A 13,597-nucleotide genomic window follows, 5' to 3' on the forward strand; every position below is an offset into this window, starting at 1 on the left:
TTATAATGTGAAAGGCTGTAAACTTCGATTTAGTCATATCGCAGCATACGAAACATGTAGTACAGAGCTACGCACGATAGCGGAAATGACATGTGAAGTCGTGCTAAACTTTGCACCTTCAATAATCTCTTGAAATATTCCATAAATTATACCAGGTGCGGCCAACATACATTATGAGCGGCACTAAACAATTTCCGGGTTTGCCTGAAATTGTGGCCTGCGACTAAATACATTTGCGATCAAATATTTTCGACCATGAACATGAACAACTCAAAGTCGCATTCCAATCTAACTGATGTTAACATGCAATCTTTATGAAGGGTTTCTGCGTCCAACAGGTATCCAGAGTTCAAAGAACTTGTTGACACTTTGATTTACCACAGACGTTACTTTGACTTCAACAGCTACTGAAGTACATGACGTTAATAAATTAATGAATACTGTTTTTGGCATCTATGTCTTAAACTTGAAGTTATATTAAATATGATTCATTCCTTGTATAGGTGGATAAATACGCGATTAATGTATCAATTCAGAAATCCGGCACGCCAAGTACCGTACTTTATTTTGCCATATGCCTTTCGCCGACTGTAGAAGTTGCCCGCACCTGACATATCCCAAACACAATACTATATCACCGTTACCTCGAAGAGGTTGATCTGCATGATCCCGTTGCTAAGATGCAGCGCGATGACGCTTCTCATCCTAAACCACGTTCTGAGAAAGGGCAGATGCGTACTGGTGATCTTATTTCAATGCTATAGATGCCCCAGCCTGAAAAGTGTGCCGGCATTCATACCTCAACCATAACAGCGCCATTGAAAGTTAGTTACTCATTGTTGCGATAAAATCACTACCTTTGAGCCGAACGTCAATTCGATTGAATTCGAACATGGGAATTATCACTACACAATATTTTACAAATTAAACTAAAATTATATTCATTGCTTCAGTTCTTACCAAATTAGGTTACAATAAGAATTTTACCTACATTGTTATTTTCAAATTAGATAAATAATAAAATTACTGAATTCACGAGAACTTACACTTCGAATCATGCTCAGTTCAGCTTATACCAAATACCATATCGCTTTAATTAGCATAATCGGACAACTACAATTATCCAGTTGTCCAAGTCTGCTATAAAGGCCATGTGGAGGGAAATAATGTTTGAGCGTGTAGACGAAATTTATTGCCCTATTTCGTCCAAATTGCCAAAAAAGGAGAGTTTTTATGCGCCTGACTTACGAATGGTTGAAAATAGAGAGTGACCGATATCGGATTCCCAAGCCGTTATCGATAAAGCCGATAACTAGTAACTAGTAGCTCCGCCGATAACCCCAATGTTTTAGCTTTGACACGACTTGAAATTTTTTCTTGTAATCGAATTATCTTTAGTTTTATTCGAATAGCGAAAGTGACTACTTGAACCAATTGTGATTGCTTAATGTAGCTAGGTAACTGCCAGTAGTGTTGCACAGTAGCAGTAGTTGAGTTTGTCGTGTTACTTCTATATCAAATGATATCACGATAATATCAACCAACCATGATAAAATGCACACACATTTAGTTGCGGAAATACTTGGGCAAGGTGACTTCCTTGGTTAGTGAGCACGGGCATTGTTGGAGTGTGTAGTAACATTCTGCCTTGTCTCTGTATATGTACTGCAGTGGCTCGTCGTCTGCGTACACAAGTATTCACATGCTATCGTTGGAATGGCGCCGTTGCTGTTGTCATATCGTTAGTTGTCAATTAACATTTTTACCATATTTTGGACCACAACTAAACATTTCAAACAGAAATGCACAAACTACCATTTGGTTGACGATTAACTAACTTCCGTGTTTTTTAGTTCCAGTTCAAGTATTTGAAAAGTGAGTAGTTATATTTTCAGTAGTGAGTTCCGCAAACTTATAAGATCTAGTTAAGTTGCAAGTTTCAAAAAGTGTTTCGTTCTACGTCTAATTGCGAGTTTTGAAAAGTGAGTAGTTTTAGTTTTGGATTTCAAAAATAGAGTAACACATTTGAAAAAAATATTCATATTTATTCCCGAAGCTTTTCGGCTGATCCTCGTCAGGGGATATCGTCAGCAATATTGCGAGAATTCGAATAACTATGTTCAACAACAATATATATCGCTAATTATGACGTCACACAAAAATATACTAAGTTAGGAAAGTTAGTTGAGTAGTCATGGCTCCAGTTTTTGATTTGGAAAGAAATAATTATAGTATTAGTTAGTTTGGAAAATTGAGTAGTTCTAATTGTAGTTGTCGATTTTGAAAAGTGAGTAGTTGTAGTTCTAGTTCTAGTTCAAATTTTGAAAAGTGAGTAATTCTAGTGGTACTGCAAGTTTTTAAAAATGAGTAGTTCTAGTTCTAGCTGTGTGTTTTGAAAAGTGACTAGTGTGAGTTCTCGTTGCTAGTTTTGAAAAGTGCGTATTCCTAGTTTCATTTGCGATTTAGGAAATAAGAGTTTTGAAGATGAGTCTTTGTAGTTGCGCATTTTTGAAAATCTACTAGTTTGTACAAGTCTGACACAAACATTTCCATACCTAATCCTGCTTTGTCCATCAGATCCACCCATTTGATCACCAAAATTCTGCGGCATCTGTTGAATTTAACATAGTTTTGACATACAGAAATTCACTATGTCGCCAGTGCTAACAATCTTTTTGCTAGTGTCGCATATCAGCAGGAGTCGTAACTTGGGTCTGTAATACCCGCTCTACTGGATATGCATCTGGAATCTGCATTTTGAGTTTCAAGATTAGCAGCGAGTTGGATTCGAAGATAACGGTTTGATTAACGTCAATGTCATTTTACAAATTGGGTTTGGTCACGTAATTTCTGATATTTTTCAGTGCAGACAAGGAAACTAGATAATTCTGGTTGACTAAGTAGAGTGCAATGCCGATAATCAAAATGTGATTTAATTCTTTACTCTCATTCTAATCTAATTTGTGAAATTATTTTTGCTATCATTATAATTCCGGTCTAATTTTAGGTTTCCTGAAAATGAATGCTACAGGAGAACCGTATTGTACGAAACGAGACAATTTTGCTATACAGACATTTGCCACTCTTGTGCTCATGAGTATAACTCTGATTTGATATGAGCTGAACTTCATTCAATTTCCAAGTTTTCGCGAATTCAGTGGTCATTACCAGATGCAGATTTTAAGTTACAAAATCTCCGATATGTAGTGGAAATATGCTACATTTCAAGAAGGAAGTATATTACAATGTATACAATCAGTTGTCAAAAATAAATACTCACAGATATTTACAGGTGATTTCAAGGTTGGATTGGTATCAATCGATTTCTTGAGCCGAGCTGCCATTTCTGCCAAAGGAAAGTATGTTGATTGGCTTGTCACCTACCGGTTTCCGTGTATCATCTGTATTAGCAGCACCTGTCGAGTAAAATAATAAACGGATACAATTATTCCACAATCGCAATACATTTGTGTTGAGTTGGAAAAAATCGCATCCTTTGCAAGCGTGCATTAGGTTGAAATGTGGATTGGTCGGTTTTCTTCCTCCATATGACCACATAAAAAGTAGTACTTTACTCTCAGAATAGAACCAGTCAAACGCTCGAATTTGTATAGCTAGTTGGCGACCTCCTGATGTGGTACAAATCATCATCGGCAATATATCGAGACTGTTGGAGGAACGGAACTACATTATATGATTGAATAATGTATAGTTATTTAAATCAGGGTTGTGATGACTCGACTCGAGTCTGACTCGAGTCATCTTTTCAAAATATGGAAATGACTCGACTCGAGTCAATCTGTGTATTGACTTGACTTGGACTAGAGTCATTGCGCATGTCTCGAGCCAAGTCATATGACTCGAGACTCTGACCGCCAAGACCGACATTTCATTGCACTTTCGAGGAATAATAAAGTAACCTCACTATTGGGATTTCGTCTATTGGTACTGGTACTTGAAAATGCGATCAGAAACTGCTAACGGTTCTAAAAGTGGGTGTAACGAGACTTCAACTGGAAACTGAGCAGCCAACACAATGACTTGGACTCAATTGATAATAACATGACTCGGACTCAAACCTCTGCTCGCTGACTTGGACTCGGACTTGACTAGGTGGTGAATTGAAAATGACCCAACTTGACTCGAGTCAAAACTATAAACGGTGACTTGCGAATTGGTTAGAACCCTGATAGAAATAAACCCAAATATTTCAGTCCGGGGTAATTGTCAGCAACGAGTAGAGGATGGAAAACAACTTTTTATATCAACATAATTGGTTATTTTTTAATTCTCCATAGTTGCTAACAATTACCCCTGTCGGCCAAAATTATTTGGGTTCATTTCAATATCAATAGATCATTCAATTGTACAGAGGTAATTCCTGTCACAGAATTGCTTCTTGCAAGATTGCTGGGACAAATGAGAGAATAAATGGAGGTTGATTGAAAAGTCAATCCAGTAATTGTAACATAATAGTTTCAAATGAGCAACTGAAGCTGCTGATTTCTATGATTTACGAGGTAATACTGGGAGCACAAGATATCACTCAAGGCTTCGTGTAGTCAAATACGAATTTATTATTAGTTTTAATCTCATGATTCAAGTCAAGTAGTGAGAGACTATTTTTGAAGTAACTGACATATAGGCCATTCACACGAAGTGTAATATACCAATACTCGATTCAGGTTCGAGTGCTAGAATCAGTTATGACCCCCTTTGAATACCAAGTTCAATGTTGAGAAATAGTGACGAAACCCAACTAGGCTCAAGTTATCATGAATGAGACTCGATTCGGAATCGAATCACTTAGGAACTCGATTTTGCAAAGACCTGCGAAAAAATCTTATTGTTCAAACTCTGCAGAGGACTCCTTTGCTCTAGTTGGCTTTCTGAAAATATGGGCAAGCAAGTTGTTCAAGCAGTTTGTGGGCAGCTTCTGTGGAATGTAGCCGTTGAAATACTCACTGGCCCGCACTTTCTTTACGGAGGATTGTTGAGATGGGTCACTCGCCAACATTCTGGTGAAAATCACAAATAGTAATAAAATCACAGACATTAACTCACATTTTGTAAGATTGTTTGGTAACCAGGATTTATGGATTTAAAACTATCATATGAATCAAAATTTGAATTTCAAATAGGGAACTGTTTCCCTATTTGGATAGGAAGAGATTTAAGAATCATGATTGTAACCACACTGACGATTGAACTTGGCCCTCGATGAATTCATCCTTCGGTAAACTCGGTCTATGGTGAATTTGGTAATATAAACCATTATAAACGTTGTGAATTGCATTAGGGTAATTTGTTATTGGAGACAATGGTGAATTGGTGGTGGTGGACTCAAACTGAAATCGCACAAGGCCGACGGCTATGACCAAATCCCATCATGGTTTTTAAAAATGATAAGCCTGCATATCGGTCAATATATGGCCCATTTTTTCAACTTCATGATAGAAAATGGAGTCTACCCAAGCTATCTAAAAAAGCCAGAGTAGTCCCTGTACACAAAGCTGGGGATAGAACTAATGTCACCAACTACCGTCCGATATCTGTTCTCCCATGCATCGGGATTGTATTCGAAAAGTTGCTCCTCTCCCGCCTGTCCTCATTCCTCGCCAAAATGTCTGTTATTTCCCCTCAACAATTTGGCTTCCGAAACAAACACCAAACCGCTCATGCCCTCCTAACAGTGGCCGAACAGTACTATGATATCTCAGAGAAGCGAAATGTGGGATGTAGCATTTTTCTCGACCTAAAAAAAGCGTTTGACTGCGTAGATCATAAAATTCTCATCTCGAAATTGGCGCGTTACGGACTTCGGGGCCCACAACTTGAGCTCATGAAAAGTTACCTCACTGGACGCCAACAAATGGTTGCGATCTCAGACACCTTGTCCTCTCCTCACCCGGTGACCTTTGGTGTGCCCCAGGGCTCAGTACTTGGACCGGTCCTTTTCACCTTATATGTCAACGACATTTTTGAAACCTCCTCACTGAACACCACACTGTTCGCTGATGATACTCACCTCCTCTCTTCCGCATCTTCGACGGCAGAGCTGGATGCCCTGACTGGTGACCAAATGCCCAAAGTCCATGAGTGGACGGCCCAGAACAACCTTTGCATAAACGCCTCGAAATCGCAATTGCTGACAGTCAATTCAAAAAATAACCTAACCGTTAATATCGCTGGTCAGCCCGTTTCCAACACAGATAATGCCAAATATCTCGGAGTTTTACTGGACTCGAACATGTCCTGGAAGAGTCATATTCAGTCCCTAGAAACTAAATTATCACCGAAGTGCGGCCTGTTCTACAGCCTTGGGCGCTTCATGCCAGCATGGGTTCTCCTGATACTCTTTAAATCCTTAATCCAATCGAAGTTACATTATGGCATCCTCTGTTGGGGGGCTGCCAGTAAAACTGCACTCAAGCCACTGCAGAAACTACAGCATAAAGTGCTCCGAATCATAGCTAGGGCCCCAAAGGGGCCTGGCTGCCCATCCAATAAGTCGCTGCTGAAGAGATTCGGCGTCCTAAACATAGAAGATATGCGGAAACTAGAAATCGCCAAGTTTATGTATCAGTTTCACTGCGGTCGTTGCCCCGAATATTTCAATGACTTCTTTACCTCTGAATCAAAAGCGCACAAGTACAACACACGCGCGTCCACGTCGTCCAAATATCATATGATCGACCGAAAAGATCATCGCTCCATCAAATATGCCGGACCTGATGTGTGGAACAGTATCCCGCCGGCCATCCGACAGTCGACGAGCATGTCCACATTCAAGTCGAAATACAAGCAATTACTACTAAATAAATACAGTCCATCCTCAAGATTACCGGACCACGACTGACCTATCGATCTCGCTTCCCATGACATGCCGCCCTATTTTTTGTCGCTTTCTTTTTCTATACTGTATTCTTTACTTTCATTCAGTGTGCATGCCTCCTCTTTACTACGCCTAGGCCAAGGTGGGTGTCCGATTCCATTGACAAATCCAAGTCGCTTCGACATCTTCCTGTCTATTCATTGTATCGCATTTTTTGTGGTGTATTGAACTGATAAAATTGCTAATAAACCAATGATGACAATGATGGACATGTCATATGAATGCCATTATATTCAAGCTCCCAGGAAGTTTTGTTTTGCACACACTGTGGTACATGACATTTCTGTGAAGTCGTGATCAACCAAAAGCATTGTCACAAATAGTGCGATGAAATAGGTATGGTCAAAAAAGTGCCAAATAATCTTTATGATGTGACTAAAATAAGCATTATAATCTTGTTGGTGTTGCTGTGACGTTAACATGAGTGACTCAAACTCATGACTTGATTCAGAATCAAATTACTGACACTCTACTTTAGCCAGCCCTATTCATTTCATGTTCAGTATCAAAAAGCAAGTATTAAATGAAGTTTCTAGTTTGGAAGGTTCACCGGTCTACGAAAACTGTTTTCAAATTTGACCGTCCCTCCAACTCAGAAGGGTTTAGAATTACTGTCCAACAAATTATATTGTTTTGCTCATTCCAGCAAACCGACTACCTTATATTTTTGTTGTCAGTCGCTGATGGAAACTACGAAAGAAGATGCGCCATCACAAAACCAGAGACTTGGTGCTGTTTGGTTTCGTGATTGTAAAATCATTCAAGATATCAAGGTAACCAGTAGTGCTTTTGTAAATAATCTTCGAAAATTAGGTCAAAACCAGAGCCTGCCGATTATTGGTTTGCCAATTTGGGGAAAAACTATGCACATTATGTACCATTAACGTAAGATGGCGCTACAAGCTCTCGAAAGTGGACTTGTACCAACTACTGGATTTTCAACATTAGTAACAAGAATGAGAACTGCTCACTTTTCCTAATTCTCTACTTGATACGACCATTGAATATCGGCTACTGACTAGCTATTACAAAGTTCGCTAATGATTGTTTGGTTATAAATTACGAAGGAGCTAAGAAATATCGGAGATAGAATTGGCATCTCAAATTGACGGGGTTTCGAGTTTAAAACAGGAGTGGTTTTTGACCAAAAATACTCAGCCCTGCCAATACCACTGTTTGGCGTGATCATTCTGAGCCAGGGTTGTTATTCAAGTTGCGATTTTTAGTGACTCGACTTGACTCGAGTCATTTGTGCAAATGACTGAAATGACTTGACTCGAGACTATAGGACTGTCACTGTAACTTCGAAGAATAGTAAAGTCACCACACAATTGCTGTTTCGTATAGCAGTCCTGATAATTGAAAATAGGACCAGAAACTGTTGATCCGAGGAAAATAACGATATTAGGAGTGCGAACCATTCTATATCACTTGGGGAGAGTTGTAAAATGGTGATTGAACCAGATTGGACTGATAATGGAACAGTGAACATAATGACTTGCACTCGGACTCAGATCTTTACTAGCTGATTTGGACTCAGACTTGACTCGATGGTGAATTGAAAATGACTCGACTTGATTCGAGTCAAAACTATAAAAGTGAGATTGACTTGTGACTAGGTTACAACCCTGCTCTGAGCTAGGAAAGGCTACAAAAATATCATGCAACAGAACACCGGTATCACTGCGACATACGTTTTCTAGTTGTCGACAACTACATTTTTTTGAATGAACCACTCACTCCTCAAGATCTACAACTACAACTAGAACAACTTGCTTTTATGCTACGCAACTAAAACCTGAATTACTCAAAATGGCAGTAGTTTGTTGACCATCAACTACCTGGATTGGTAGTTTATACAAATCAGTATACCTGAGTAATTGAATACAAAATTTGTATCGACAGCTTGGAATCTATTCCTGAACAAGATGGATTTTCATCATATCGATGTAGGGTAAATGAATGCAGTGCTTGCCAAATTCCAAAATGTATCTCACTGTTCTGTCTTTCATACACATTCTGGAATTATCTTTTGGTATGATGATGCAGGTTGTTGCCTTCAATTTCAGGGAATTTGCTCAAATGTATTTTCAGCCTATTGATATAAAATTTTATACATCATATAAACGAGCTAGCAGAATTACTGTCTCAATTATTACTAGCTCTAGCAGCGACACAGGTTCTGCGTCTGTGATATCCACAGACGATGATATCCCAAGTTCCAGTGGAATAAATAAACCTAGCTTTGTGTTGCAAGCACTGCATTCATTTACCCTACATCGATATGATGAAAATCCAAAAGATGGCAAGATTTCATCATATGTTGAAAACATAATTACTAATCACAACCACCACCACCAATATTAACGAATGATTCCGAATAAATTGACATTCTAACATTTTCAACAACTACCCTTTGAGGAGAGTTTATTATGGGGGATTATCACCATATTCAGTATCCATTGCCATGATGTGGTCTCAGAGAGCCTCGAGTGAACTTATCGACGAAGAATCAATCTGTGTCTCTTCACGGGATATTTTACTGCGCTTCGATCCAGCTTCATCTGACTCGTGGTTATGGCTTTGTCGTTTTCTAGTGTTAGATGTGTTTTGACGAGGTCGAAGTCGATTCTTCCCATAGCTCGGCTCTGCTCCAGCCTTCTTCATTTTATGTTTAGAGCTTCGCCACTTCCATAGACCAGGATCTTTAACGTCAAATGCGTATTCACGTGGTCGACGCTGACGTTCCAAAAATATACAATCGTCTTCATTTAATCGCTTCATTACACCTGCTGTCAAAATGTCAAACATCTTGGTCAACAGAATTTTAAAATCTTTCTCTTCATCAATCGTCCTTTGGGATAAGTGTTCACCGGGACGGGTTTTACGCATAATTCTACAATATCTCCTCCATAGCTGATTCACTTTGTATGTTACTGACTTCCTACTTTTACAACATGGCAATCCCGGTGTTGTGGTTTCAAGAAGACTGCTCCAGATAGCTTTCAGCTCTTTCCAGATACGTATTGCCACCTGATTTTTAGTGAGCCGCTGTACTTTCAAGTGAAATACATATCTTTGCATCACTTCATGAGTAGAAGGGAGTCTCACAGAAGAAAATGTTTTACTTCTTGCCTTCCCTATAAGATGCACGTAATCATCGTTGGATCGACGCTCCATATATTCCACAGGCTTTCTAATTCAATTCTGTAATAAAACTAAAACAAGAGGAAATAGGCACTGGTTCCTACTCCCTACACTACTAAATCAATTCAGCGTATACCAGCCACGCCTGAAGCGTCATTTGTTATGATTTCTCCAAAGTACTCCTGAAGTGGCGACGGCTCGAGGTATCACCGTTGCGGCAACATTGACACGCTCATGTTTTAGTGGGTTATGTGACATGTTTTCACAGTATGATACTCAGAATGGTGTGATATATATTTTAGTACTCATGTCAAGACTAAGAATGTCTCATAAATATGATATAGAAAGCCACATTATATGAATAATATTTCAGTTATCTCATTGGCTTCGCTGGCACCGTCATATAGATGATTGCCGTCGGTACCGTTGCTATTTCAGTTGCACTGTATCATAGGGATAGTTTTGATTTTTTTTAAACTCTACGAAATCGGCGATTACCGGTTGGAATTGATTGAAATTTGGTATACATTGTTTTTTCAGGCAACCTGACGATTTAATCGAGTAGCCCGCAAGATTTGACCAAAAAAGTTATTTTTGAACCACCCTACTCCACAATCATCTAATGCAAAATCTCTCTCTTGAATATGCATATTGCTCATATATATTGCATATGCGGCAGTACGGAAAATACTTGACAGATTGAATAAATAACTTGATTTCAATTGTAGTTGACTGGCAAAACTGTGACATAAGAAATTCCCATTCTGTAAATGTCTAATGCATAAATTTTTTACAGGATCGTTAACATTTTTTATAAATTATAGTCCATTCAAACTTTCAAGAAAAGATTGTTCGTGTATTGAAACAGCCGCAAAGCAACCCACAGCCGCGAGGAAATTGAAAAGGATTCAGGGATCTTAATAAAAGTGCAAATCATTATCTTATGGGATTTCGGCACGCCAGGCCGTCCATGAGAAGCAACCATGTCATGTTCCACTTTGCTTCAGACATTGAGATATTTCCAAAGATGGTAGTCAAAATGAATAATACTTTGACGAATGGTGCCGGATTGGATTGATACTCATTGGATCGATTGATGCAGAGAAAAATAATCTTGCTGAACGACTATGAACTGACTGAACGGCTTGAAACATACTAGTGTTCAAATGTCATGGTACTTGATGCTTGAATGCCCTCCGATGTTCAACGTCATGTGAGATCGCTGCTCTACCGTCCAACTGCTGTCCTGTTATTGTCATTAAGAGAGGATAAGAAAGCTCGAAAAAACAACATTTGAGAATATATATTTTTGTTACGTGACAAGAAACATTGATGTTATCAACTACTAGGCACAGTTATTCGATTGTTCATAATAGCACAACACAGTTTCATAAATTACAACAAAAATAGATGCAGACAGTACATTTATCGAATGGCTTAAACATAGGTATATCTGATATTGTAATTTGCATAAACACGAAAATCCTCTTTTGCTACATATTCACTTGACTTAAATGGTTTCCGTTGACTAGGATTTTGGTTCTTGTTATTCTGAATTTAGATGACAACAAGTCTGGCATGATAACAAAAGTTGTTTATGCAGTTTTCAAGTGTTATAGTAAATGAAATATCCATACCCTGTATAATATTCTCAATAATATTATGGTGTTGGTATCCTCATTGAAATTTAGACACGACTAGTATCAGAGCATTTAGGAGTCCATGAAGAGGTGAGGTATTTAAGCTGTTCAAAATCCTGCTTCTGTAATACCCATGTGGTGACACATTGTTATGATGCTCGGATTCGACCAACTTCTTCCATGATCACCTCGACCGTTGAGGGAATAGATGGTGTTGTGTAAGTTCGGAGATTTGTTGAGTGAAGGGGATTGTTGGATAGTCTCCATTCCGTCCCATTCTTCGAAGTCACCATCTTGCAAGTCAACTATGATTGTAAGAGTTGACAAACTGGACTGGACATGGACAACATTACAATTTAATGACCATACAAAGTATATGCTGTGAACAATCATTTATAGATCATTGGCTGTGCACAAGTCTATCAAACCTGACATGGACAGTGGCAGGAACTTTCTACCTATTGTGGGTCGCTCTTGCGCACACATACACTTATAAGATATACCATCATATCATGTTAAATTGTACTCATGAACAATGTTCCCTCTAATTTTTCACGAGTCTGCGCAAACACGTTAACTCACTGCGCAGGCCCTTGGACAATAGTGCGCAACCAGCCCCCCACATAAGGTGATAAACCGAATTTATCGGGGGCGAAGTCCCCCAGACCCCCTATCGGGCTCTGCGCTTTTTGCCGATATCATCTACATCGGGGGGGGGGGCTTAGTGGCTTTCTCGCCTGAACGCGCGAAGAGCGAAAATTTTATATGATTCATGATTAAATCGGTCAATATGATCGGGAATTACATAGCATATATCTATTGCTATCCATTTTTATCATCTCTCTGCTCACATAATCAGATTTACCGGTAAAGCTGATCAAGTGAGGTGTGTTAGAAAAGGTAGGTCCTCTAAATATTAATTGAACATCTTCGCGCGCACTTGTTGGTATCATGACTTCGTTATATGATGCTATTTCGTGACCTCCTATCGGCTATGTCAAAAGACATTGAAATCGCTCAAACGTACTAAACTAAAACACGAACACGATTTAAAATTGGTATTTCTCAACTGGCAAATAATGTTCCCTCGACATGGCATTTGTCTTGTTGTGGGACTCGGATCGCCAGCACATGAACATTCAGCGCCAGCCCTTTACGCGCCTATGGACAATTAAACTTATATGTATGAATCGAAGTTTTCGGTCAGCATATAGGGCAGTCCTTTTCGGCCAAGCTTTTCTCGCTGCTGATCGTTTTGGCGCACTTCTCGGAGTCGCATGTCACATAGCCTATAACTTCATATGTCTTGGTGCGCCGTGGCATAAGGTAACGGCCGACGCCCAAGTGCCCATTTCTCTTAATCACGCCTATTTTTTGTTGTGGGACGGGTACCCAATAATCAAGACATTTGACAAAATTAATTCGCGCGCGGCGCGATAAATATTTCGAAAAATTCCCAGAAAATACACCATGATTTATGTTAATTCACGAAATAATTTTGGACTCCTTCCGATCTCGGCCCCCTAATTGAGGGTTTGGGTGCGGCAGATAGGGTCCTGAGGAAATCTTACGCAATGTTCATGACACGCGGAGAAGACTATGCGCTAGTTTCTCGCAGATTAACTTCGAGCTCGCCCATTGTTATTTATAACTATGTTAAACCATGTTATTTCGCCATTCCCGGAAAATAATGCGCTATTGAAATGATATCAGTATCGCTCACGCGTACGAGACCATACTAAAAGAAAAGATTTTTCGCTCGTGATTGCAAAGTCTCATTTCTTCACGGAGTGCAGTATTTACCTTTGCTGGCCGCACTTGTACCTCGATGTAAGACTTCAGCGATAACACTATTTGCCCCTGGCGACGTTCCCTCTAATTTTTCACGAGTTTGCGCGCCTGCGTGGTGCCTTGG

At 39.3% G+C, this 13,597-nt stretch overlaps 3 protein-coding genes across 7 annotated transcripts in view; 1 reads left to right on the forward strand and 2 right to left on the reverse strand.

Moving 5' to 3' along the window:
- Nucleotides 1-13,597, forward strand: part of LOC145442337 (serine/threonine-protein kinase polo-like) — a 294,599-nt gene that overhangs the window by 130,399 nt on the left and 150,603 nt on the right. The gene's annotated exons all lie outside the window — the stretch shown is intronic.
- The window catches only part of LOC145443231 (serine/threonine-protein kinase PLK1-like), a 430,606-nt gene that overhangs the window by 62,796 nt on the left and 354,213 nt on the right, over nucleotides 1-13,597 (reverse strand). The gene's annotated exons all lie outside the window — the stretch shown is intronic.
- LOC145436146 (serine/threonine-protein kinase PLK1-like) overlaps nucleotides 1-13,597 on the reverse strand; it is a 992,061-nt gene that overhangs the window by 722 nt on the left and 977,742 nt on the right. The window contains exons 1-2 of one of the 3 annotated variants that reach the window (XM_080313624.1): nucleotides 3,281-3,642; nucleotides 645-774 (exon numbers count right to left, since the gene is read on the reverse strand). In XM_080313624.1, the coding sequence (XP_080169750.1) occupies nucleotides 645-704 (60 nt within the window). In that variant the 5' untranslated portion in view covers nucleotides 705-774; nucleotides 3,281-3,642. Of the gene's footprint in view, nucleotides 1-561; nucleotides 2,612-3,280; nucleotides 3,643-13,597 lie in introns of those variants that run through there. The other 2 variants (XM_080313470.1, XM_080313555.1) reach the window with 2 other exon arrangements.

Source organism: Botryllus schlosseri, chromosome 1 (genome assembly GCF_051294905.1).
Source record: "Botryllus schlosseri isolate E-star chromosome 1, Bs_hap1, whole genome shotgun sequence".
In the NCBI taxonomy this organism is placed as follows: Eukaryota; Metazoa; Chordata; class Ascidiacea; order Stolidobranchia; family Styelidae; genus Botryllus; species Botryllus schlosseri.